General features: G+C 40.5%; 2 protein-coding genes across 5 annotated transcripts in view; one reads left to right on the top strand and one right to left on the bottom strand.

The window, feature by feature from the left end:
- Positions 1–20,828, top strand: part of B3GALNT2 (beta-1,3-N-acetylgalactosaminyltransferase 2) — a 28,607-nt gene extending 7,779 nt beyond the window's left edge. Inside the window, exons 2-12 of the mRNA XM_086482346.1 lie at positions 2,316–2,466; positions 3,798–3,898; positions 4,993–5,186; positions 6,559–6,654; positions 10,868–10,978; positions 11,650–11,728; positions 12,997–13,180; positions 14,826–14,951; positions 18,754–18,913; positions 19,329–19,385; positions 19,748–20,828. Of these exons, the coding sequence (XP_086338472.1) occupies positions 2,316–2,466; positions 3,798–3,898; positions 4,993–5,186; positions 6,559–6,654; positions 10,868–10,978; positions 11,650–11,728; positions 12,997–13,180; positions 14,826–14,951; positions 18,754–18,913; positions 19,329–19,385; positions 19,748–19,882 (1,394 nt within the window). The 3' untranslated portion in view covers positions 19,883–20,828. The remainder of the gene's footprint in view (positions 1–2,315; positions 2,467–3,797; positions 3,899–4,992; positions 5,187–6,558; positions 6,655–10,867; positions 10,979–11,649; positions 11,729–12,996; positions 13,181–14,825; positions 14,952–18,753; positions 18,914–19,328; positions 19,386–19,747) is intronic.
- Positions 20,829–20,875: 47 nt separating this feature from the next.
- TBCE (tubulin folding cofactor E) overlaps positions 20,876–27,602 on the bottom strand; it is a 31,284-nt gene continuing 24,557 nt past the window's right edge. For all 4 annotated transcript variants that reach the window (XM_086482342.1, XM_086482343.1, XM_086482345.1 and 1 more), the window contains 8 exons: positions 26,246–26,310; positions 26,094–26,158; positions 25,487–25,639; positions 24,564–24,717; positions 24,013–24,081; positions 22,870–22,929; positions 21,459–21,550; positions 20,876–21,216 (listed from right to left, as the gene is read on the bottom strand). In XM_086482342.1, the coding sequence (XP_086338468.1) occupies positions 21,124–21,216; positions 21,459–21,550; positions 22,870–22,929; positions 24,013–24,081; positions 24,564–24,717; positions 25,487–25,639; positions 26,094–26,158; positions 26,246–26,310 (751 nt within the window). In that variant the 3' untranslated portion in view covers positions 20,876–21,123. The remainder of the gene's footprint in view (positions 21,217–21,458; positions 21,551–22,869; positions 22,930–24,012; positions 24,082–24,563; positions 24,718–25,486; positions 25,640–26,093; positions 26,159–26,245; positions 26,311–27,602) is intronic.

Raw genomic sequence — 27,602 nt, forward strand, 5'->3', positions numbered from 1 at the left:
CTGTGTAAACAATACCTCATGTGCAGTCTACAAACGTGTTAGCCCTCCTATGAGATTTATACTGGAAGGCTTGCAGTTAAGGCTGCAGGGAAGTTTAAACAATAATCAAACAATGAAAGAAGAACAAGGAAGGAAAAGGGATGTGTGAGAAGGAATTATGAGACTACAGTGGAATTTGCTAGAAGTTGTATTCTTATAAACATGTGGCTGTTTCATGTACCTCTGCTGTTGTGGAGACCTGGCGGATCTTGGCTATGTAATGACCTCTGAAGACATGCTGTCTCCAGACAATTGATACTTACCAGCATAAAGGAAAAATAAAATTGTGTTTGTATTGAGCAATGCGTTTGGTTTACAAGTTTCCTCAGATATTGTACAGGGCAGTAGGTTTGTTGCTCTGTCAGCAAACAAATCATATTCCTGAACCTTGCCAGCAGTGCAATGCATGGTTGTTACAAGAGATGTAAAAGTTAACTTCAGTGAAAAACTGAGGAATAGAACTAGAGGCTTGCTGCTTGGGTTTTTAAGTCGGTCTGAGCATAAGCTGATGTAAACTTCTGTTAACATGTTAATATTCAGTTTAAGTTATTGATAAGCTTGTAGCTGTTATCAGTACAGATTCATTTAAATAACTTGGAACTTAACCTTTTTCTAGAAAATCAGAGTTTGCATGCTTAGAACTAAAATACTTAGTGGAAAATTGACTGGGAAAGGCTTGCGTGTGGAAACATCCCTTGCCCTGCTCTTGTGCTGTTCTGAGAATCAGTTGCAGAGCACTGTTTTGTTTGGCTTTGGGACTAGGGAGTCAGGTGCAAGCCATGATCAGTAGCCCCTAAAGCAAAAAAAAAAAAAATATCCTGAAATCTCTTGATGTTGATGTTGCGCGAGGCCTCTCCACTGCATGCTGCACAGTGAGGGTGGAATATAGGGCTAGATGGATGTCTGGTGTGCTCTGGCACGGCAGTTCTTGTGGCAGGTGCTGTGAGGTCCCAGGTTAGTGGGCAGATGTAACAAGACCTATCTGTCTTCTCAGTCTCAAAGTGGAGAAAGGAGATGCTGGTACTGAAGGTAGAATCTGGATTATAATTCAACTCTTTCTGGTGGGAGTACACAATTTAGACTTGGTGATATTTCTGATTTCTTTAAAATTAGTTTTTAAAAAATCTTGTATATGCTGTACGCAGTAGTTTAGAGAGCCCTCATCTTTACATTTGTTTTCTTTATCTGCAGCCTAATGAAAAAAAAAATAGTGAAAAGAGAGGAAAGCAATCCTTTGCTAAATCTAAATACAAATCTCTCTTAACTCTACAATGTCTGATAAATGAAACTAAGCAAATTAACTTCAGCTACTTGCCTGACTGCAGGCCCTAAGTCAGAGCTTCTCAGGTCTTTATCTTGTCATAATCTTGCTTGAGATCAAGTCCAGCTTTCATGATCTCCAAATTAAAACAGCACAAGCTAAATCATGGATTACAAGTGTCGGTGGTGACATCCAGCAACAAATAAAGCCAGAGCATTCCTCTGTGTAAGGATGCGATACCCTGTGTGAAGGCAGAGTGATGTTCAACTTCAAAAGGTTAGAAATGATAGGCCTTGACATCCTAGACTGAAATGGTGAGGCGGAAAGGTGGTGCAGTAGTTTTAAAAAGAAGGGGGGAAATGGGCATATTTCTGAATCTGACAGGCCTTGTTTAAATGTGGTTGGTTTTTTTGGGTTTTTTTGTTTTTTTTTTTTCCTAGGTAGAATAATGGTGAATTCTAATAGTGAAGGCCTGGTACCAGTGATGACAAGCCTCTAGGCTTGAGGATACATCATGCTGGAGGAGACATCAGTGAGCAAGCAGAAGGCCCAGACTGTCTAGGGAGTTTTGCAGAGGGAACAGTAGGACCTTGTGTCTTGCCCACAAGGTTTCTGGTGGCTGATAGGAAAGAGAAGCCCAGCAAGAGCATGTTCTTGGGGGCAGTTTGCTCCTAAGACAGGCAGGCAAATATTTAAAGAATGCAAGATGCTGTCAGTCAAAACCAAGGTTTATGTTCTTGCCTGCTTTGTGAGTCACAGTTTTATTAGTTTTGTTTGCCTGCAGTGACTTGCTTAGTTCATTGCAGTAAAGTTTTCCTAGATTGCTAGTAAAGGTTTTGGCATGTTGAAAATGTTTCCCTGATTCTGAACCGTGAATGCAATAGTAATTCTGCTTGGTTTTAGTGTTTCAGGTTCATAGTACTCTTGCTTTTGAGATGCATTTTAATTACTGCTTGCAACTCAGGCTTGTGGTAATATGTGTATAAACTGAATCTTTGTCACTTCATATTTCTAGGTCCACTGGCCCCCTTCTTTCCTCAGTGGAAGCTGAAACATTATGATGTTGTTGTAGGTGTTTTGTCAGCTCGACATAATCATGAACTGCGCAGCATTATAAGGAACACTTGGTTCAAGCACCTGAAACAACATCCGGCACTGAGCCAACGGTAATCTCTAGTGTTTTGTAATTTGGAGCTTTGTGGTGGGGGGGAAGACTATAATAGTTAAATGTCTTGATTTAAGCCTTTCTTTTTGAATGTAATTACTTTTTTTTTGTTTATTTGTGAGCATCTTGTACTCTTTTTTTTTTTTTTTAATCTGCTTAGTAATGTGTAAGAATTCTTCTTGTTCTGAGCTGTAACTATTTTTTATACAAAGAATAAAATGTAATTGATTGTACACTGCTGTTTGTTTTTGCAATTAGTTGCCACTGTTCATTAGTGATGCATAAGACTTTTCCTTTTTTGTGTTGCAACATATGCTTTGTAGGGTATGCAACTTGAAATGCTTAGTAATTGAGGATACTTGAAAGCAGGCAGGATCGCATTTGGTGAGAGAGCCACTAAAAACTCTTACAACAGCTTCAGCTGTAAAGTTCAGGTTTATTTCCCACTGAACTAGGTGCACCAGACTGCTACAGAATGAGTGACCAGCAGAACCCTTCCTGTTTACTTTCATAGACCTGACAATCTACAGCCAGCCCTGTTCTTGCTGAGAAAGTTCTGCTGCAGTTCATTCCTGGAAACATTCTCCTCTTGATAGGCCTCATCTTGGTACCTGCCTTGCACTGAAAGGCATTCACCATTCACAAATTTGGTGCCAGCATGCAGTTTGGAGTGAAGCATAGCTACTTCAGTGATCTAAAAATGTGACCTTTCGTAGCTTACATGGAGTCCCAGGAGGGTATTTAGCTGCTGGGTAAAAGACTAGGCTAAGGTGGATCCTCTTGCTCTCCATACTGCTTGTTGTCTCCTGACTGTGGCACTACCATTACTGGGGCTGGAAAGAGCAACCTGTTGCTTTGCTACAACCCAAAATGGAGACATTTTGTTGTAAGGGATAGTCTGGAGTACTTGTTCCTCCTTTGATGCTATATGTGTTTTTTCTTCTTATTTTTTTTCATTGCCTTTTGAGTGCGGAATATTTAAACAATCTTGAATTAAGTAACAAAGCCAGGCAGGGAAAGGCAGGTCTTCAGGATCCTTCAGTGTTGCCTTAGGTCTGTTTCTGTTTGGCATGCTGGCTGTCTTGAGTCCCATTCCTAGTTGCCAATCTTCCTGCGTCCTCATTATGAAATGGAAAATGCTCATGTGGGTTTGGAATTGAGCCCCTATGAGGGGATTCACATGGTTGCTCTACATATGGCCTCTCATTGCCCATTTTTAAGGGGTTCAAAATCTTAATCCTGTGAAAGACAGGCTGTTGTGATGAAGTAAGTTTATTGAAGATGGAGGGAGGAGGGAAGAGAACTGGTGTTAATAAAATCAAATTATTTTAGTGTCCTTGTGAAGTTTATAATAGGTGCGCAAGGTTGTGCTGTGCCAGTGGAGGACAGAGAAGACCCCTACTCCTGCAAACTTCTGAACATCAGTAACCCAGGTATAGAAGTTAACTTTTAAAAACTCTGTGGTCTGAACTAGAACTAGTCATCTTTTCTGAGTCATTTTGTGCTTGACTGAGACAGCCAGTCTTAAACATAAATGCCACCTAGAACTTGCTGTCTTAACAGTTGCATAATCTTCCTGTAAATACCATGTGCAGGTGTGAAAGGGAGAGATCTTTGGGGGTGTGGAGGGGAGGTCATTGACTTCTAATGGATTTGCATTTTCCTCGTGTTGGGCGACAGTCTCTTCCATATAACATACGTTTTTACTTCATCTCTGTGTTAAAATGAAGTTGGATAGAGCCAGAATGACCCAGTCTAGTGTCATATGTGAAGAAAATAGCAAGGTGCCAGAATCTGGAGTGTCAGATGGACTTCTCTGGTGACAAAGTGAATTCTAAGCAAGTCTGGCTGATAGGTTTTTCAGATTCTGTTCTAGAGAGACAACAATTAAGAAATGTACCACGGGGAAAAATGAAATGCTGTCATGCAAAAATTCCTAACTAAAATTGTAAATTCTTCCTGTCACCTTTTTCTTCTATTTAATTTTTGCTCTTTAATTGCAAGTTAACTAAGGACTGCTTGGCACTTAAGCCAATGATTCACCATAAAATGAAACTTCTGTTACTTTCTCTTTGAATGGCAACATCCACTGCTTAACGAGTCTCCCAAGAATAAATAGTACCTCAAGGCTTAGGGAGGCGATAATGCCAAAAAGCAGGCAGCCGAGTTAAGTGGAGGTGTATGCCGTTTTCATACATGAGTAATTATTTTAGTATGCTAATATACAGATACTCATGCAGTCAAATGGCATTTTTATCTTCACTCGGTGGATTTATTGTGTTTCTAGTCCTTTCCCTGTGGATATGTAGCATTGACTTGCAATTGCTGGTAGCCTGCAGATTGTTGCATCACTGAGTTTCTCGTGCTTTCTTCTTCTCCAGCGTTTGATAATCCTTGTGCCCTTGTGAGCCCTGCTAATTAATCAGAATGCTTTGCATGTATCCATTGTGGTTTGTCTGTATCCAGTTCAAGAACTATGAACTACGAAGTCTTCTCACATTACCTCTGTCCTTTCTTTTTCATACAGTTTTGAATCAGGAAATTGAAGCATTCGTCCTCCCTGAAGACGTACCTTCTGTGCTATCTGAGGACAGAATTGTCAGTGTGAACTTTCGTGTACTTTACCCCATTGTCATTACCAGTCTTGGGGTATTTTATGAGGCTGATGGTGTGGGATTCCAGAGGAACATCACTGTAAAACTGTACCAGGCAGAACATGAGGTAGAGTATTGTACATACCTTTTGAAAGTGGACTAAAGCATGTTGTCTCTTTATTGTGGATTAAGTTCTTACAGAAAGCGACATGCTGTGTTGATGATTTAGAAAAAAGTATTTAACTGACAAGCCTATGAATTATGCTTTTCTGCTGTTGCTTTGTAAATTCTTATTTCACTTTTATTTATATATATATATATATATATATATATATATATATATATGTGCACACATCTCGGATGAGGAGAAGATGACATTCACAAAGTGCCATGAGTTAATTTAAATGCCCTTTTGAAAGAGCACTTACATCTGACTCTGAGACACAATTTTGATTGCATTTGAAGTTCTAAAGTATTGATAGGTACTAAGGAATAAAAAAATAAACTTGAGTATATTTAAAGCACATGTGCAGAAAGACATATTTGGTGCCTTCAAGCAGAGAGATGCAGGACAGCTGTAATTTTTTCTTGTCTGTCTTTGGGCAAGACATTTTGAGATTTCTAGACACTGGTATTATTTACAGGTTATTACACTTCAGTGATAATTCCCCCCCACTCCCAAGCTGTTACAAGTTTGATAGAATAGCTTAGTGCTAACCTGGAGGAAAAAAATCATTGAGCATGATTAATGAATTTGGTATATTGCATTTATCCCTATTGAAAAAATTGGTAGTCCGATTTCAAGACTTCTGGCTATGCTACAATAGAAAGAATTTTAAATTTAAGCTAATAATTAAAATTAAGTACAGAAAATGTACTGAAGTATGGCTTTTATGATGAACTTCTAAAGACTTGGGTTTATAATAGCAAAAAAATAACATGTACTGCAATTAGGTTTATGTTTGCTAAATGGTAGAATTCTAAACGTTGAGACCCTAATACCTTGATCTGCAGTAGCTTTTTACTGCCAGTGAAGGAGAAAAATTGGTATCATAGGAGTGCTCGGAGACTGTTTTCTGAAGATTGTGAATCTGGCAATGCAGCATCTTTGTAATTTGTTATTATGTAAGAGCATTTGGTGGCCTATGTAATATAGTAGCAATTCGGTTTTAGGGGTCAGCATCCTCTGTTGCAGTTAATAGCAGTCAGCTATTTAAACAGAGGATAGAAAGTCTGTAAACTGGGAGATGAGTCTGAGTCTTCCAGATGATTGGCTCTGATTCTAGTTGAACTTGCACTTTTTTTCCATTGTTCCTTGCTTCCACCATATCCATCCATCTCTCAAGTTGTGTGGAGTCTGAGACTGTTGGGAGAACAAAACTTTCACTAAGTTTTATATAATCAATAAGCTGCTTTCTATTGTGACTAACTGAGATGATCGAGATCTGCATAATCTCACAGCACTTTTAATGTGTGCTTTGTTGTTTTGTTTTTCACAGGAAGCTCTCTTTAGTGCTCGCTTTAGTCCACCAAGCTGTGGAGTGCAAGTGAACAGATTGTGGTACAAGCCAGTAGAGCAGTTCATTTTGCCGGAGGTACGTGCAGTATCAGAACTGCCTGCAGTTCATTTAAGTCAGCTGGAGAGACTGACTGATAAAACTGGCCTTTGCTTGAGGCAGAAAAGGGCAAATTAAAACCTCTAGAATGATAGTTGAGGGAGTATGCTGAAATCCAGAATTTCTTTTTCACCATCTCATTATCACCCGTAGTTATAAAGCAAGAGCCTGAAAAATACAAATTGATTAAAAAAATTACATTGACAAATAGTAGCAGTTTCAGAATCCTTCTCAATTTCTGAGTTAAAATTGTACCTGTTTCAATTCAGTGGGAGAGTTTACCAGAGAATGGGACACTTCTTTCTGCCTCCTGCTTTTTCAGACATTAGTACACGAGGTAGGGAGGGGAGGATGGCACAGATTTCTAGGGAACAGCTGGAAAAGAGGTTTCTGCTTATGATGTCTTGGACATAATAGCAAGTAACAGTGTGTTACATTTGCGATGACATTATTAGTTGCATAGTTATAATAGAGAAGCTCTTACTGAGGGCTACTGAAATTTTGGTTATTCCTTTTCTGGCAGCACTAGGAGGAATTTTTCGTTCGTTGAACCACGCAAGGAAACAAGAATTGGAACTTCAAGGTGATCTTTAGTAGGGTCTAACTGTAATATACTAGATGGAGTATGTGGTGCACAAAAGACTGACATTTGGGTTTTTAAAACCTGTCAACATCCTACGGCAGGAACGAGTTTTTTGGTGCCTTTTTTTTTTTTTTTTAAATGGGTGGTCCTCAGAAATTTGGGAGAAGATTGCTTTTTGGACAATAATGAGTGTTAGCATTCTTGCTTGACCAGAGATACCATTAGCTAAGGTAATGAGGCAGGGTCTAAAGGTTTGGGTTTTTTGTTGGTTTTTTTTTAATCCTCTTTGGGATTGGGGGTGCAGTCCAGGAGTAGCATTTTGGTATAGGTGTATAGAACCTACTTGTGGCTGCTTAGGAAGGAAGGTGATTAAACACAGAAGAAACAGAATATAGGTAGAAAGAAACATGATACTGTTACAGTGAAGATTTAGTGAATACGGGTTGACTCAGAATGAGAATTCTAGTTCAGCAGACCCTCCCAGGTACCAGGAATTGTTCCCAGAGAACCAGTGATCTCTCACTAGATATGTCAGCTGCCATTTTAAGCTGTTTCCCTTTATTTAAATGTTCTCCTTTATGACTGTACCCTTGCTGCTATTTCTGTAGGTTGTCTTTGGGTCTGGGTTGTTTTGTTATGCAAGAAATTAAGCATTTTATAAAAGAACGGAGCAAGAGAAGACTGAAAGGGGGGTGGGGGAGAGGATGTTTGGGGTCAGTTTAACCCCTGATTTATTCTCCTGGCTCTCTAAGAATGAATGCATTTGGAAACCTGTTATTTTTAAGGGGAATTTGCAGCCGAATAATTGATTTATCGTCTTAAACAGTTTTTACTGAATACTATGCAAGTTTGTTATGCTGGCAGGACATCCTTTGGGTGAGCAGATCTCTTGCAGTCTTTTTTTTTAATGTTTTGACAATCTAATTTGATATCAAAATGATTCAGTTTTTTTTACTTTTTAAAAAAGAGTATTGGTTACCCAGTAATTCAGTAGTGTAACATGTAAGCCTTTTCCCTGTAAGACTTTGTTCCGAGATACTAAAATTCTAGGCAGTTGTAATTTTGCTGTAAATGGCTGCGTTCTTGCTTAGAGGCAGATGGGAAGTATTTCATTTAGAAAGGGATATTAGTATTCATATATTTCCTTGTGTGGGCTTCCTTAATCTGATACATGTCACGTGCTGAATGCTTACAAGGTAGCATGATGTTTCTAATGTAGATTAATAGGGCTTATGCACAGCATGTAGTCTCCTGTGATACCGAGGATGCTGAACCGTACAAGATGATTCAGAGGAGATAGAATGCCCATGTGTTCCTATCTGCTTGTTTGAGAGCAGTAAATTTGGTGAACTGTTTAATTGTCGCAAGATGATTTCTGAGACAGTATCTATTCTCTGCCTTTCCACCTTCAATAAGTAATGGATTGTACAGACTGCTGAAGAGCTTCATTCATCTTCCAGCTGAAGTGCTGCTCTTTCTGCTCGTCTTGGGGAAAGGAGATGCAGCATGAGAATAAGCATCTGGCAGGCCAGATTGTCAGAGGCAGAATCGATCATTCAGCTTTGGAACGACTGAAAGCGCAGAAGAGCAGAACCGCTAGCAGATAACAAACTCACACGGAGGCTCTTACAGCCAAGTCTAGCAATACCCTTCTTTTGTCAAAAAGCCACGGGTCGCTTGCACGAAAATGGGACTCCATACTATGCGTGCTTTATATTACTAGTGGGGAGTAGTTGGAGAAGCAAAAAGGCACAGCACTGTTAAACATTAGGAAAGGAGTTTGGCAGTGCTGCATTATGTCAGTGCACCTGTTCGGTATTCACTGTAAATGCCACTGCGCTCTGGCAGCAGCAAGGCTGGAATTTAAATGGGGAAGAACAGATGATGTAGTCTCAGGTGTGCCACTAATGTTTTGCTTTAGGCATTTTCAGGCCTCAGCTTTCATTAGCTTAGAGTAGGAATAGCTGAAGGCTGAATTCATCAGAAAATTTGCTTACAAGTCTGTCAACCTGGAAAATAATGATAGTTGGCAGCTTTAGGACATCGTGCACTGAGTTCAGTGGTAATAACTGATTAAGACTCTTGGTGTGTGTTTGAAGTCAGTATCAGTAATGGTCAGTGGGGAGAACTTTAATGTTTCTGGTTGCTGAGGAGCGAAAGGACTCTCAGGCTCACTGAACAACTTACTGAAGTTTTATGTCTGTAAACAAGGCACAGAAGTGGGATTAGAGCCCAGTCCCTACAGCAAAAAAACAGTGGAATGGGAGATGACAGCCACTGCAAACAGAGAAATTGAGTGTATGGGTTTTACTCTTCAGGGGTCCTGCCACTAAAAAAAAATAAAATCTTAGTAATGGTCCATTTCTTTTGATAACTGACAGGTAATTTAAGAAACAAGGGGAAGGTATTGAGCATGCAAGTCAGGCTTGAATAAACACTGGCTAGCTCTTTTATTAGGTTATAAAGCTGGCATTATAAATAATAGATGGGAGACTTCTGAAATGCGCAGCTGTCATTAAATACCGAGACTGCAGCGGATGTTAAGGCCTACTTCTGGAGGAAAGCAAAGAATTGACCTGAACTCTGAGCTAGATTTAATAGTGCGTCAGTAACTGGAGAAGGTTTTCAGAGTACAAGGAAGCTAAAATAGGGAAGAGCAGAGAGCTTAATACAAGTAAGCAGTCTTTCTGCAGCAACAGAGATGCATCTTCAAATAGTTGAAACAAGTTGGTTTTCTTTTCCAAGGTCCACACTGGCTACCAGTGTTTTTCCTATGAAACTGGGAGAATCTGAACGGAATGTGTTCATCTAGCAGTCAGGAGTATAAGCACGCTATAACTACTCTGGACTACCTTCTCATAAGGGTGAAATTGCTTTAAAAAATATAATATTACTGGTACTTTTACCTGTACAGCATACCACTTGTCCCTTGGCATGTTCTCGGGGGGTCTTCAGAAAGTCTGACATAAAGTGGGTAATAGTCGGACTGTTAGTTTTGAAACACACACATACACCCCCCAACCGTGGAGCGACATAACTTCCCGCTCCTTTTCCTGCCAGCCGGGATGTGAGGTCAGGGTTCTCTGACTCTCCTACAGCAGCTGGACAGCTTTGCCAGGGTGAAGGTGGCTGTATTTTCCTTTGAGTTTTGCTGATGTCAGGATTGCGTCTCTGATCTCTGGTTTTGGCAGACAGACTTGGAAATACACCTTGCTTTTTAGTTGTTTTAACATACTCTCTTTATAATATGGGATTTTATAGTTGATTTTTAAAAATTCACTTCAGGCCACCTTTAAATGCCACCTTAATGATGTTAGAAAGCCAAAGCCTTTTACACTAGATTTCTGGGAGTTTAATGTTAGTAATAATAGAGATTCATGATTAGCCTTAAAAGCATGATTATGTGTTACTGAGTTTTGCAGATGTATTTCTTTTATGTGTAACTTACTTTTACTGAAGTGTAAGTAAAACATCTATGTTGTGCATTCAAGTTATATGTTGCGTGAAGTTGACTATTGTAAAATAAAAAAACCCAAACCCTAAACTGTTTGATTTTTATCCTCTGAAGTCTTTGAATACCTGCATGACAGTGTTTTGCTCTCTTACCAGAGCTTTGAAGGTACCATTGTGTGGGAAAGCCAGGATCTTCAGGGCCTTGTTTCAAGAAACCTTCATAAAGTAACAGTGAATGATGGAGGGGGTGTTTTCAGAGTCATTACGGTGAGTCATCTCCCATTCCCTTCCACCGTGTTTCTACTTCTCCTGTAAGTCTTGTGTATTTAGCATTTTGCTTTCCTTTGTTTCTCTGTAATTCGTTAATTCAGTTGGACTTCTCCTGTTGTCTCAGAGGGGAAGTTTGCTATCCCTTGGAAAAGGACAAGGGCATGTAAAAAATGATGCCAGTAAGTGGCATTTTCTTTTATTTTGAAGGGAGTAAAGTTCATCTGTAGTCTTTGTCAGATGTGAAGCATTAGCAGTATATCAGAGATGGCAAAATGTGGGCCAAAAATCCTATGCTGAAATTCCAATCAATGGGATTAAGCCAGTTTTCTGCTTTTTGTCTCTTCCTGTCAAAACGCTGCTTGCTTAAACATGCTGTGCTGTTGTAATTTAGCCAGAATAACTTTACGTTTTGCTCTCAGCTCTGAAACTAGTTTTCTAAAAGCTTCAGTGGTACCACTAGCTTTAGGTGAAACCTCAAAAAAATGCCACAAAACATTACAGTCAAAAATACTAGTCTTTTGTTATTGCAGGTACCTAAACCAGAAGAGCTTTAAATTAATTTCATTCTCAGTTGCCAGAAAACTTCACACCTTAACATTGTAGGGAAAAACACATCAGTAATGAGAGGTGAACTGATTTATTTCTTTCCATTAATCTGTCTCTATCAGGCAGGGGAAGGGTCACTGCCACATGAACTCACCGAAGGTGTGGAGGGAATAGCAGGTGGCTTTATCTACACTATTCAAGGTAAGTCGGCAAAATGCAGCATCTCATTTGATGTTATGATAAAGCACCAACTTTAAATTACATTTCTGAGGTAAAACTTGTGCTCTATGAACTTGATCACCTTAAGTGTTCTTTTAGTAGAAACAATTAATTTCTTTCTGGGTTTTTTATGCCTAATGTTGATGTCACGATGTGGTTTCTTTGCTTGCCCTTTGTCAGCCACTCCAATTGACTTGCATCTCTTTGTCTCTTTATTGACAGAAATACCATTTGCGTCTAGACTCTCTTTTCTGTCCTTGTGTTTTGTTACCCAAACCCAAGTTAAAAAATGTTGTGTAATGGAATCTATCTGTGGATAATTTTCACATTTTTTTTCCAGTCCTGCTACCGTTAGAAGTACTGTGTCGTGATGTTTAATATTGGCTACCGACAAACAGTGACTGCCTAACATAGCCTGCTTTTCCACCCCTGTTGTTGCTGGTTTACACCTGTTTCAGCGGAATGTTCAGACACCCTGTAGGAGCCCTTTAAGATTTTGGCCACGTAGCACTAGAGTCGATGTACCCTTATTGGTCCATCGTAGCCAGCATAAGCAGGGACTTCCAGAGCGTTTCTCCTGTGTTTTTGTAGCTAGGCCTGGCAGATAGAACTGGGCAGTCCTGTTGTCTGGTCATCTCTGTAGGAGCCTAAAAAGCCCTGCCATCCTGTTTGTCAAGAAGTTCTACAGTGCCACGAACTAGCTCCTTACCCAGAATTTCAGTATTCTTGCAGTATTGTTTTAGCGTTTACCTGCAGGTCAGTTACGTGATGTGGTTCAGCAGGGACCACCTATGCCACATCAAAGCAATGCCAACTTGATTGTATTTAGCATAGGAATTTTTTGGTTTGTTTTGAGGTTTATTTTTTTATGCTAGCTATGCATGCTTAGGGGTAATCGATATAGCAGTAGCTATTTTACTCTACCAGTAAGAGTAATAGTGAAGTCCCAACAGCTCTTTATATTGAAGAACCTTAAAAAGTTGAAGCCTTTTATTACTGAAGAGAATGCTTTTTTTACTTTTTGTATTGAAACTTATGCAAAAATATATTTCTTTTTTGTTTTGTTTTTAAAAAGTTCTGTTAAAAGTATTATACACTTCATAGAAATTTTTAAATTAATTTAGGATTTTCATAACGCCATTGAGTTGAACACTTCTTTTTGTCCGTGTGTCATGTATGATCCAAGAGAAACACGTGAAATAGTATGCAGGCGTGCATCTTTGTTTAATGATGGGTGCTGTTTCTTTCAGAAGGTGATGCTCTTTTAAAAAGCCTCCATACTCGCCCAGAAAGGTTTACAAGTCACATAAAAAATCTTGAAAAAGAAGATGCTTTATTGAAGGAAGAAAGCAGTACCTATGATGATATCATTTTTGTAGATGTTATTGACACTTACAGAAATGTTCCAGCCAAACTGCTGAACTTCTACCGATGGTAAGTCGAAAAGAAAGTATTTCCTTTTGTGAATGCTGCTGTTCGTAGTGTGAGGTGATCCAGCTTGTTACGTTACCTGGCAGTTACCATGAAATACATACCTTATGTGATTTAATTCATTAAGTTGTATTTCTCTCTCTCAGTTTTGGAGGCATGTAGTGAGTAAAGTAACAGAATGTATATTTCTTGAATGCTGACCCTTGGTGCCTCAGATAAGCAAGAGCTGGCAAGTGGCAAGACAGGCTTCTGCTCTGAGTCCAGGTGTGAAAATTTTCACGTCTCCTTGTAATTTCTTTTAATTAATTTTTGACTGAAAACTAGCAGCTTTAGTCTTTTAAAGGGTGGCTTTTGGCGAGCGTGTATACTTAGTGTTTCAGTTTGTGGCTGTTGATTCTGGTCCTGTCACTGGGCACCACTGAAAAGAGCCTGGCTCCACCTCTTTGCATCCTCCCTTCAGGTATTTACATATGTCGATGAGCTCCCCCCTGAGCCTTCTCTTCTCCAGTCCCTCAGCCTTTCCTCACAGGAGAGAAAATTCAGTCCCTTAATCGTCTTGGTGGCCCTTTGCTGGACTGTCCATCCAGTGTGCCCGTGTCTCTCTCATATTGAGGAGCCTAAGACTGCACGCTGTACTCCAGGTGTGGCCTCCCCAGTGCTGAGCAGAGGGGAAGGATAGGAAGCTTGTGTACAGGGGGGATGGAAGGCTGAGAGGAAGAATTTTCATAGTCTGTGGTGAATCTAATACGTTATTACCTCTAATTTGCACTTCTTTCCATTACTGTGAGACAACTGTTCCAATTAATTGATATTGCTGTGGAGTAGAAATACAGCTGACAGTTTTAGTTGCTTGCAAGATTATGCACTTATTTAATAAATTTCATGGTTATGAATGTAACTGAAAAACTGAACCATGCTTTCAGTTCTAAAAAGGGAGTTTAAATGTCAAGACTTGGATCTTTGTGATAATTTCTTACAGGTTAGCAAATTTTTCAAGATTTAGTAATTAGAAGGGTTAAGGAAAATGCTTTTCTTGTTAAGAGAAATGACCCTTAAAAACAATGTTTGTTACTGAACCCAGGAATAATCCCTAGGATCTCAAGCTAGAGATATTCAAGTATTTCAGACAGATAAAGATTACTTTTTTTCATATTTGAAGGATACTTTACTGAGGGAAGAGTAAGTACCAAGTTGTTTCCACAGATGTTTCTTACAACCTTCTACAGTTGTTTTGCCCTTGAACAGACGGTCTTATCCCAAAGAGTGGGCTACTGACATGTAGCCACTGGCTTTTAACAGCTGTGCCGCCCTCATCTTCAGGGATTCATATCCTTCTGGGGTCGATACTGTTTAAGATGGATTCATTAGTAAATCCACCATCTGTCCTGGAGAACAAAACTTGAAGTTTGTTTTCTTTAGCTCGTACACGAATCCATGTTGTAGCATCATCACAGGATACAGCTGCATCTCCTTTCTGTAGGATGAGCGGTCAGCCTTGGTCAATAGGGAAAGTCAAGGGCAGGAAAGACATTCCTTCCCTCTTTCTTCCCCCTCTGCTTCCCAAAAAACGCTTGTGGAGTGTTCTGTTGCGTAACTGTAGTTTGTGGGCTGCAGCGCAGCATCTCATCACTTTTCTTTTTGGCTACAGGACAGTTGAATCAACGAGTTTTGATTTGTTGCTGAAGACAGATGATGACTGTTACATTGATTTGGAGGCTGTTTTTAACAGGATAATGCAGAAAAAATTGGACAGGCCAAACATTTGGTGGGGAAAGTGAGTTGTTTTTTTAACTTGTCTTTAAGAGATACCATGTCTTTAGTGAACGGTTTACTGCTTTAAGTCTGTTTTCATGTGGATTCCCCTTTTCTGCCTGTGGAAGCTAGTTATAAAAAGCAGGACTTTTGTATGTGTAAAACTTTGAATCTCAGAATACAGAAATCAGTCCTTTGCAATAGCTTTCCAGAGTGTGCCTTTACAATGAGTTGAACTTGCTAAATATCTTGCCTAGTTTTAAAATGTGTTGTATAAGTCTTCGTCATGGTGCTTAAGTAAATAAAAGTATTCCAGCAGTACAGTAAAGTTAAAAGGCAAGTACATACTAGAATTGTAAAGGTTACTTTTTTTTTTTTTTTTTTTTGGAAGCTGCTGTGTTTTTTCTAGTGGGCTTGAGGAAGTGGGGTAAACAGGAGAAACAAAATTGCTTTTCTAGTCTGGGCTTTATTTTGAAGTCAGTGAATGACAAGCATTGCTACCTGTTTTGCTGCTGTCTGAAATGGTCGATCTCATTCATGAATTCTTGAGGGAAGTTCCCCAGCCTGTATTACACTTGTGAATAACTGGGAGGATCAAAATAGCCCGTCTCTTCCCTTCCATCCATGGTATGCATCGCTACACTGGTGTAACGTCCAATATAGCACAAACGCTATGCTGCTACAACATTCAACACAGCACAGCAGCACGATGTGCCTTCCTGTTGCCTGCTTGCTGAAGAAAAGCTGGCCTTTGCTGCTAGAGGCATCTTGCTCCACAAATCTGGTACTGACTGTTGCTTACTTCTAAGGTCATTTAATAAGGGGTGTGGGAGCATGTGTGTGCAGAATAGCCGGCTATCTTGTGATGAGCTCAAAGATCTGAGTGGTGGGCACGTGTTCTCTAGTCTGTAGAAAAACCCTGATTGTCTGGTGCCTGTTAATTTTTCTTGGGACTACCTTTACCACAAGGCAAGTGAAGGTAAGATAGGTTCATTCTAGCAAGGTAAAAGGTCAGGAACTTGATGACAAGATGGAAACCAACTTGCAAAAGGAAAAATAGCACTATGTATAAGCTGCCTGGGCTGCTCTTCCAGCCGATGTAGGGAAAGCTCTTCTGGAGTATGTTCCTGGCTGTAAAAGCTGAGGGTGCTATACCAAAGAGATTGCCCTCTTTCTTCCTGGTGCTACCTTTGTGTTGCTGCCTACCACGGGCCTGCTCCTTGGCCAGAGTTTTCTGGTTATGTGTTAGCTTTGTGGGTAACCATTGAGTGTACAGGAGTCTTCTGAATGGTTTGGGGGGATCCTTCCAAGCTCTCCTACCTTTCAACTTGGTGACATTTTGTATATTTAGACTTGAGCGTGAAAGTGCAAATGAATGTTAGGCTTCTCTGAGAGCTGGTTCTGGTGTGTGTAGACCTTAACTTCCTGAGCAGAATGTTAATGTATCTGGCCCTTGAGGTGACTTGAGTGATGGTCTCCCTTCCTTCTGCTCCTCTGAGCATGTGTCTGAACTCAAACTTTGCATTCTTCACCTAAACCTTATTAAGCTCTCTCTAGTTCAAACGAGTTTCTTGTTTGTTGTCCAGTGCTCCTTATAATCTATTAATTCCTGTATTCTTAGAGAAACTTAACAGAGTTCTTGTGAATTCTGAAAAGATCAGCTTACTCTGATAGAAACCAGGGATGAGATGGCAGTCAAACTGGGAAGGGAACGCTTTGGATTGAGCAGTACTTAGGTTGTGCTGTCAGTTAGTAGACCTTTTCTGATGCCACTTCATATTGTGTGGTGGTTTTGTTCATTAATTTTAAATCGCCATTTAAAAAGCTTATTTAGCTAATCATCTAGAGCATTTCAGGAAAATCAAATGGTCCAGGTATCCTACTTCAGAACTTTGGCTCATCTTGGAGAGAACATGCTTATCTTGAGTTACTGCTAGTCTGTTCTTTTAAAACTGTAGTCAAAAGATGAGTCACCCTCAGGCATGGGAGAGGTGTCTTTGACAGATCACCAGCATGTCAGCAATTGACCAAATTTATGATGGGGTAGAACGTACCAAGCTGTTTCTGAGGGAGACTAATATGAATGCTGTAAGCGAAAAGGCAGTTTGTTGGAGTCTGCTCATCTACCATGCTATGGAAAGCACTGGGAGATCAGAACGGGACCTTTTCTTGACCTTAATTAGACCAAAAAGAAACTTCAGATACTTGAAGTTTTCCCTGAAGATATGTTTCATTTGTAATACGAACCTCCCCTTCTCCTGAGGTATAAGATACACTGTTGAGTGTAACATGCTTCGTGTTCTAGTACCATATTTCTAGGTTTGCCTTAGAATGGCCGTTGAATGAACTTATGAGGATCAATAATGGTTTCTTCTGCAGACTGAGAAAGGAGTTTTGCTGAGTCTCGCTGCAGAAGTGCCTTGTTAAGGTATCAAGTAATTTTACTAGGTTACTGACAAAAGGAAGTGACAACTTGTGCTGGGAGAGAAAAAGAGTTGGACAAAACGTCATCTTTTCTGTATGTCTGTGGAGACCTTTATCTAGGGGTGACATCTTCAAGTGTAAGTTCTCTAATAGGTACAGTCTTCAGGAGAGGCAAGTGTGAGGTGTAGTGAACAGTACTGAAATCCCCTCAGAAGTATAAAAGGATTAGCAAAGCAGGTGCCCCTCAGTCTGGAGGGGGTTGCACCCTTCCTGCTGTGACTTGTTAGAGTGAAAGATACCGAATCTAAAGTGAGTTCAGGTGTCAGATGCAACTTTTATCTACTTGGTGCTTCAAGATGTCAGCTTCAGCTGTGAATGTGTGGAGTCTGTTAACAGATCTGCCACTCAACTGTAATTCCTCCCTTATGGGGCTCTTGTCTGAGGTGACAACTCTTAGCAGCTCACTAAAGCTTCTACCTGCTCGTGCTCCTGACCGAATTCAGCAACGCTTGAACCTGTTTGCAAAAAGAAGGGGAACGTGCTGCATTGACACAGTTGTGCCACTGAGCTGTGACCGCACCAAGTACTTGTGAGTGTCAGGCCAGCCTGTTCCTGAGCAGGGAAAGCGGGGCGTTTCTCCCCGCCGGACACCGCAGCTGAGCAGGCTCCGCAGCGCTGCGGCAGGGTGGTAAAGCTGTGCCAGGCTGCCTGGGTGGGAGCCGCTGTGGGGGCTGCGCAGAGGGCGCACCGCTGGCTTTCTGCAGGCCTCTAGTACCAAGTACAGTCTTCCTTCGAGAAGATGACTGCCAGGAAGGTTTTTTGAAATTCAGTGGTGGCAGCCTCTGTTGAACATCTGCTTCGTTGAGTTTCATTTGGAAAACCGCTTAAAGTATATATATTAAAAAAAAAACAACAGTACTTTGCCTTGCTTCCTGGTTTTTAAGCAGCCACTAGTTTTATCAGGAAAATGGGATGTGTAACATGGCTGTAACTGCGTGCCGGCTGGAGGCACCGCCTTTGTGTCCTGCTGATTAAGCAAAGGGGGCTGGACACAGACGTGCCTGTTACAGAGCGCAGGTAAGGATGCTCACGCTTACCTGGATGAAAACCCAGCAGTGGGTGCAGACATGCTGAAGACCCGACTGTCAATGCTGCGTTGGTTTCTGTTCTGAGAACTTTCTCCCGTTCCCCAGGATGGAGACCAAACCATAGTTATGCTTTCAGCTGCTGTGTTCGATTAGATGTATGCCCTAGAGAAATTAGGCTAGCAACTATTAGGACCACCTTCTACTTCTTCCTCTCAATATTGTTCGGTATCGGTGTTACTTCAGGTGTTAGCAGTGCTCATCGGTTTCACAGAGGGCTTTGTATAAACATCTGATGTCTAACATGGTCTTCAGTTTCAGACTAAATTGGGCAGTTGATCGAACTGGGAAATGGCAAGAGCTGGAGTACCCAAGTCCTGCATATCCAGCCTTTGCTTGTGGGTCTGGCTACGTCATCTCCAAAGACATTGTTCAGTGGCTGGCAAGCAACTCTGAAAGATTAAAGACATACCAGGTAGTAAAGCGTTGGTTCAGTTTTTCCATCTTAAACTGGTCTGGGGAGCAGCATGTGTACTGGATGAGTTGGAAGGAACATTGATCAAGTGTTAGTGTTGGGTTCTCCTGGTTAATGCTGGCTTTTTGCAGTGCTTTTGGTTGCTACGCTCTGTGTCTGTTCTAGGTCAAAGCACTGTTTTAGACTGAGAACCTCTGGAGCTGTAATTTTGGTTTTGTACTCTCCTAAGAGCAATGTAGTATCACGGGAAAGCTGGGAGGATTAATTTATCACTTCTAAAGTAGTCAGGCAGAGGTTTTTGTAGTTACCATTTTTACTGGTGGTACATGATACAACTTACTCTAGTTCACAAAGTCATGCTTCCTGCTTTCCTGGTGCTGTCATCTGTAGTTTTAATTTTAACGTGTCGTCTCAGGGTGAAGATGTGAGTATGGGCATCTGGATGGCAGCAGTAGGACCCAAGCGATACCAAGTAAGTCTGAAGAAATTCTCTGATCTTACAGAAAGAGAACGTGCCTGCCGCTCCAAGTAACATAAAATAGGGGAAATGTGGTTTTTCTTTAAAAAATCTGAAGCAGTCATTGGATTAAAATCCAGAAAAAAACTTGTTAAGATGTATTTAAAAGAAAAACCACAAACCAACCCCCATCCCCACCCCGCCCAGGTCTCTGACTCAGTCTCACAGATCCGAGAGGGACATACACCTCTCGTTGGTGACCTGTGCCTGCAAAGTTTGTTGCTAGAAACAATGAAAACCTGATTCTTGGAAGTAAAGATTGTTGAAGACTAAATTCTTTGTAAGAGAAACTATTGAAATGGTTCTCTCTCTAACAGGATAGTCTGTGGTTGTGTGAGAAGACATGCGAGAGTGGCATGCTGTCTTCCCCCCAGTATTCTCCACAAGAACTGAGAGCGCTCTGGAGATTAAAGGAACTGTGTGGAGATCCTTGTAGATGTGAGGGAAGATGAGGGACTTGCCTTGGAAAACAGGGTAGCGTGTAACGATCATGGAAAAGTGTACATTTGGAGTCATCCTTGGAACAATAAGTAAGATTGAGGTATCTTTTAATGTTGGGTTTCAGCTAAAGTATAACAAGATTTGCACATCCCTTTTGATAATTACAAGTGGACTGATACCATTCATTTTCTATAGCATAGATGTTGATCTGACAAAAACCAAAATGTTTAAGATAAAAAAAATGTCCTTTTTATATAAAGTCAAAGACATACTTGTAATTAATAAATGCACATAAGAATGCCAACTAGCCTGTCTTTTGTAAATTGAAGTACTACTGATTTAACTCAGTGTAGAGCTGTACCGGGATCCAGTGGAGAGCTGTGCTCAGCACCAGGGCATTGGATAAGTCTTGCTGTGGCAGGTTCTGTGCTGTCTGAGGGGTTGCCCTCATCTGTGCAGGGGCTGGGACAGCTAGGGGATAGGATCGATGTTTATTTATAACTTCATCATTTTAGATAAAAACAATATCAAAGTTTGCTTATACCAAATCTTGAAGTACTGCAAACTTGGCCTGATTAGGAGGGATTTCTGACAGCTCAATGTGTTATTACATGTGAATCTGAGGGTACGCAAGTGGAAGTAAAAGACTGAGGAACAGCGTGGTAAAGAATGTAAAATAAATAGCAACCCCTTGCAGTGTATGCTGAGAACTTATACTGTGGTATATTAATGCTGTAGGGTAGAATAAAGGCCTGTCAGACTTTGATAGTCTATAGTCTAAGGCTGTGTAGGTTCTTCTGCAATTACTTCTACTGTTTTACTTCTGTTTGCTTTAAGGTCTTTTCCCCTACTTCCAAACAAAAAGAGCAAGTTGCCTCTTCCCGTGCAGCACTAATGTTGTCCTATTGTAATCAAAGAGTTCACAACTAAATCACAGACTCGATTCAGTAAAACAAATTCTCACCGCTGCAGTGGGAAGGTTGTACAAAATCTTGGCAAAAGGGTTACCTTGATTTATTTAATTGAAGCATTCAAGCACTATTTGGTATCTCTCAAGTAAGACAATTCAGCCCAAAGCAAATGCTCTCATGGAGACTGACGATTGAGTGTAGGAGCTGAAAGTATTACTGTGTAGCCCTCTGGTTCCCAGATGGGTGTTGAGGTGCAGGCTCTCCGTACCGTCTACAGGCAGTCTGTAACTTCAGCAGTTCCAGTCTTGGCTTTTCCTTCTGTCTGTCACAAGAGTCCCCTCTCACCACCGTACTAACACACAGTCTCCATTTTCTATTGAGTAGAACTGCAAAGGCTTTAAGTCATTGTCCAGTTCAACTTCTTTTCCTTCCAGCTAGAAGAAGAAAGGAAAAAATCCTGATTAGACTTACATTGAAATCTGTTCATGTAAACCAAACACAGATCACGCAGTTGCAGCCAGGGAGGATCTGTCATATTATAGGAATGAAATTAGGTCCTAAATTACAGCAGGAAGACTGCCCTCCTTAAGTAAAATCGATTTGATTAGAATAGAACATGCTATTGACCTTTAGCAGCATGCAGTATTTTATTGTTGAATTCCCCCTTTTAACTCACTTTAGAACTTTTGTAGGACAGTTTCAGTTCTGAACCAGGAATCTTAAGTAGGCGATACAGCAATCCTTTGACCCTCTGAATTGTCATAGACTCTGTCAAGGGGAAAGAAAGAAAAGTTAGTAGAAAAATGCTGCTACCACTGAGCTGTAGCAAAGTACTGGTGTTTCAACTATACTTGCTTATAGCAACAGTGAAAGGCTGTATTGCTGCTTCAGTTCTAACACTGCAATAATGTCTTTTATACCTGAAACCATAACTGCTAATATCAAATTGAAAATGGTTCAATCTCTGGTGGGTAGGACAGGATATGCTACTGCGGTTTAAGTGCTTAGATCCCATATACCAAATTAAAGTGTCACGGCTTCATAATTTACTATTTTTGAGTTTGTATTTACTACATGCTAAACTTAAGTGACCTTTGGGATACACACCAGTCAGGTTCTGACCACCTGCATCTGGCGACTGTTCCTTAAAGTCTTCATTACCTGGAAATGGCTTTCCCGGCACAAATAAATGAACGTCACTGTGGAACTAGTGCCATTCTTAGAAATGGTATTACATTAATTAGTTAAAACAAATTCCTAGCAGAGTTGTAGAATGGTTTATATTATGAAGTCAGTTACACAAAGGGATATTTTTTGTAATGGATCTTGAATGAGTAAATGTAGTTTGTTCCAGAGGCGGTACCTGTGTTTGCAATAGATATACTCAGTATTTTGGTTGAACTTTCACTTCTTTTCAAGCTTTATCTAAAGGCACAGCAATAGTGAGTTATTCCTGTAATACCACACATTGTACTTAGACAAATATTTTTCTATCAAACATTTTTGTAAAAGCTGTATCTATCTGATTTTATGCAACTTGTGATAATAAATGTGATTTTTATTTTAGAATAAAGCTTGAGTAAGTCTCTTCTCTCAGACTCCATTCTGACACCTCTTTCCAAAACATCAGTTCGATTTAGAACAAAGCCCATTCATTCTCATCTCACTCCAGGCACTAAAACATCTAAAGATAAATTTGATTTCTAATTTAACCTATGAGATACTAGACCGCAATAGCTAGAACTGCAGACTACATATGGGCTCTTACTGGTTGTTACTTGGTTAACACACCCACCAGTTAAGTAACCTTTGATTGCCTCAGATACAGTAATTATGAAACCAGCAGCAGAGGTCATAAGACAGCCATCAACTTTCAATCTTCAAGCTGGACTGAAAGTAAGTATGAAGGTTGGAATAGTGGTGACTTTTTCTAACCCTTTCTACCTTTGTCATTTCTTTATATGACAGAATCTTCAGGGCAGAATCTTCAGGAGCTGACAAAGCCAGAGGCAGCTGCCATTCTTTAACACAGTTATCAGAAAAGGAGCTACAAATCAACTGCTTAAACACATGCCAAGACTTCTTACCTGGTAGCTTTTTCTCTACTGGCTTCTGTTCAGGTTTCTCAGGACATGTAATTGTCAGAGCTTAAGGAAGAACGGTGAGGCATTAGTGAATGAACGTTAGGCCCTGTTCTGGCAGAAGCACAGAGTTTTTCTTGTGTTTTTATTACAAATTATTTCCCCTAGCTCAGCCTAATCTAAAAAAATTAGGACATAGCAGTTATCTGAGCAGCCAAGATAGCATTTAGTCATTCTCTGAAAAATTAAAAGTAATTTTAATAAAATAATCAAGTTTCTATTCAGCTTTGGTAAGTTAGGGAAAATATTTTATAAGTGACTCCCTAATACTTTACATGTTGTTTTGGTCATAGGAGTATTTACCCTAAAAATGCTTAATTTCTAGTTAGCTTTTTAAAATAACCTGCAGCGGAATGGAAACTTCTTACTCAGTGTAAAGCAGGTTTTTAACCCTCAGTATCACAGAAGCACTGTACAAGCACATCTTAAGTTATTAGCCTAATTCTTTTTTAAGGATGAGTCTTTTAATCTCTGTAAAAGGTCTCCATTAGGTCTAGCCAACTAGATTCCTTGTTCCATGTAGTCTTCCACCTAAATGCATTAGAATGTAATGGCCTTAAAATATTATTTTGCCCATGGAGTAAAACAAGGTTCAGTTCTTCAATCAACTGTGAAACAAAGCTGAGTGAATGTGTCAGTCTGGGCTGTAACCTCATTTAGATAGGTAGACAGCCCCCAATACCCAAGCTACCCATATTTTTCCTGACTGTCCTAAAGTTAAGAAGCTATAAAAAAAATGGTCAGAAAACATTTTTGAGGTTATTGAGGTTAACATCTCACATGTCTGCTGTAGAGAAGCCATTCACACTGTCAGAATGGAGTATTGATTACCTCTGTTCTCCATTAAGTCTTAATTAAGAAAATCATTCAGCTTGAGTTGAGGGGCGAATGAGAGAGAGTACACAGAAGCAGGTATCGAGTCAAACTCATTGATACAGGCAGGTCAGAGAAGCAGAATTACAAGCTGGAACTCTGTGAGGTCTCAAAGGCTTTTGAACCTTTTGTTCTCCATCTACACCCAGGAACCTCTAAGCTCATAAAATGTTTTACATGCAGAAGGAACAATTTTGACCATTTCTGGCCACTTACTCAGAAGCTCATTTTTCAGAGTCGAAGGCTGCTGTCCCTTCAGTTCTCCTTCTTCAGGCACACCGTATTCTGTGTGAGAGGGAAAGGGCACGCAGACATGAACCCTAAAGACTAAAACTCGACAGCAGACCCAAGAGCTCTGGGGTGCTGGATAGGCAGGAGCCTGCTGCCTCAGTTCCCTCCGCAGCTGGGCTACTCTGTAGGGCCGAGTGCTGCGGGCACGAGCCTTACCCAGCTGCTCGAGCAGTGAGGGGGGGGGCACAGGCACGTGGGATGGGGTGGAGCAGGCGACGGGCACACGGAGGTGCTGCTTTTACGTTCCCCATTTAAAAAAAGCCGCAGGTGGAGACAGCGGCTGCCTGCTCCCCAGGGGAGTTACGGGGCAGTGCAGTGCCCAAGCAAAAGCCATCTGCGCCCAGGGTGGGCTTCCCCAAGGCAGCAGAAGCGCACGGAAAAAGCATCAAGGGGAAGGGAAACTGAAGAGAGACCAAAGCAGTGCTACCGCAGTGCCAGAAGTGAGGAAATGCTAATTTCACTGTACTTGTACTTACGAACGCAAAGTGATGGGTATCTGGGGTGGGCAGCAAGAAATTCTTCACTTGGTTTGTTTTTCTCCGGGTTCCAATGCCCACCAGCTGCTAACCAGTCACTTCCAAATATTTTGCGATAATCAAGCTCTGCTCCTTTTCTTTCAGCAGGAAGGATCTGTACTGACACAGGAATGGCACATAACATAATTATACAACTTTCCAGAGAAGAAGAATCTAATTAATGACAGTGACTCCTTGCTCTTACTTAGGTGTTCAGTATGTTTTAATGCTACCCTGAATCTTACAAACCCTATGTATGAGTACTGCCTGATCCATATCTCTGGAACATTTAGAAGCCATTAAAAAAAAATCTCACAACCCTTACCTCCATAAGACTGATTCATAAATGAGTATCTAAAGCAAAGATGTTAATGTATATGATGACACAAGGATGTTTTTTGTAGCTATGGAACAGATGCTGCTTCTGTTCTTTTTTGTAATAAAGATTTGCTGAAAGTTTGATTTGGTTTAGATAATGCTATTTTCCTATTACAGAAGGCAAATGTTTGTATTACTGTCACTGAAACAGATTCAACAGTGCTGCTTTTTCGTTGTTTGTTTGGGGTTTTTTTGTTGGGTTTTTTTGTAGCCAGAGTATGTTTTTTGTTAACAGTCCTGCAACTTCAATGTGACTCGGGCACTTGAAAAAATCCCACCATTCCTCCATCTTGTCCTAGTCCCCGCTGAGTTAGCAGCCTTCACAAACAGGGCTGGATCTTGTAGTCCTACTGCGTGCCCCACTGACTGGGTGATGGAACAGTCAGCACTTTGCTTTTGCTGCACCCAAACAACCAGTGATCTTAAGAAGACACTGAGAACAATTCCTCAGGCACCAATTTAATGCTTTTCCCTGGACTCACGCAATTTGTTGAAATACCCCATACCTCAGACTTGTTCAAAACCTCCAGTTGACTTATCTTGGCAATAATTAGCTGTCTCAGGGTCTCTGGGTTCTTCTCTGTGTCCATTAAAGGGTTATTGTGACACTGCAGTGACCGCAAGCTTGGCAGTTTATCAAGCTCGTTGATAGATGACCACTGAAATGGAAGGGAACAGTCTTTTGAGGAAACATAGAACACCACACTTCATTTCAGAACAATCCACAGTAACACTGAATTTCCCTGTGCAGTGACCACGACTGAAACCATTCTTTTGCTTGGCAGACTCAAGTACTTTGATCTTCATTTAGCTAAGAAAAAAACCCCCGCATTACAACCCCTACAAACTAGGAACTACTCTCAGCATTTCAGATCATTCGAATTCTGTGACAGGAATTACGAGGTAGCAGAGGGCTATGACTAGCTACCATAAACATCTTTAACTGAGATGTTAAGAAATGTTTTACAAATCTTTAAATTATGCCTCTGTCGATCAAAGTATCCAATAGTTACCTCAGGATCTCACAGAAATTTTAAAAAAGCAAACTGCAAGTTACTCTTAAACAAAGATAGACATATTTACAAAATGTGAAACTATCACAGTCTAACCTACCTGTGATATTTTATTGTCTTTTATTGCAAGATGTTTTAGCGATGGAAACATTTTAGTCTTGCATCCTAGGAAAAAGCATAAATTTACAAGACAATAGTGAAAACTTTAAATAAACAGAATTATAAAGCTGTAAATAAATCACTTTTACATACCAAATCCAGCATCAGGAAAGTGTATAGAAGATATTCCAGTGTTTCTAAGTATTAGGTGTTCTAATCTGAAATTCAACAGATACAATGATTACTGTACCTGGCATATGAACTTTTTGTAAAGAAAAACTACCTGAATTTTTTTTAAAACAAAGATCTAATAAGCTTTTGACATGATGCATCATCACTGACAAATGAACAGCAGCTTCACAGACAGCACCCAGACTTCAGCAGAGTGTTCAGGGAACAAATTTTGCAGAGAATAAGTGCAATGACTTCAAGCTTTCAAAACGGCTCCTGGATTTAGACAGTGTGATTTTTCCAGATTTTTTTTTTTTTTTTAAACAGCTTGTGGCTATTTAAAATCATGGCTGCTATTCTGGTGCACAGACAATAACGCCACAAATGAGCAAAACTATGGTGTTAGTCCCGCAATTTTCCAGTCACTGTAACTGAAGTGCTTAAGGACCACACACACCTACTTTCCCCAGATGGTAACCCCAAAGCAATGAATTGTAGCTCAAGCCTGTAACTACCACTGAGAATTCAGTAAACCAGAAGAATCTGCGTAAAGGGTTGTTACTGCAGACATTCTTTTGAGAAAGTGGAAATACATTCACCCAGTGCAGTATGGGAATTACACTGGTTGGCTGGGCTTTTTTTTTTCTGGTGGATTTTTTTAATTTTTTTTTTTTAAATTTTGAAGCATGTCTCTTTCAAAGTCTTTAAGCTACCCCAAAAAGGCACTGAGACTTCCAAAAATGAGTGCCTGTGCAGAGGACATGCCACACACTTCTACCAGTAGAGTAACAACGTAACCTTCTGCATGGTTAATGATGAAGAGCAGATAACAGAGATGGGGAAGAATTACCAGCACACTTTTTAACCTCCCTCCAACCCCTTTGTTTTGGCTTCTTTACAAAGGTAAAAGAAATAGCACGGGTGGAAAGTGATGATGGTCTTTAGTGTGTCAGCCTCAGGAGCAACACCTTCCAACAAACCGCCCAGGGGCTTTCTGCAGGCGCAGACAACCCCGCCGTGGCTCTGCTGATGAACCTGCATGACACCGTCATGGTCGGAAAACTTCCTAAGAAACGACCTCCCCCACACTCCTTTGCTTTGCCACTGCACCCAAGCGCCGCAGCCCTGTCAGCTCGGGTACACCCCTGGGCACACCAGCGTACGGAGAACTTACCGAGTAATGCGATAAATCACTTCCGTTTCGTAAGTATATAATGAAACCCTAATAACATACAGCTTAAGAATGTGTTACTATACAACAAAAATAGATGATTATATTAAAATAGTTCAATAAAATAATTCAGTTACTCTCCTCAAGAGGGCAAAATGCCTCTATTTC

The sequence above is a fragment of the Leptosomus discolor genome, chromosome 2 (genome assembly GCF_034619465.1).
Source record: "Leptosomus discolor isolate bLepDis1 chromosome 2, bLepDis1.hap2, whole genome shotgun sequence".
Taxonomy (NCBI): Eukaryota; Metazoa; Chordata; class Aves; order Leptosomiformes; family Leptosomidae; genus Leptosomus; species Leptosomus discolor.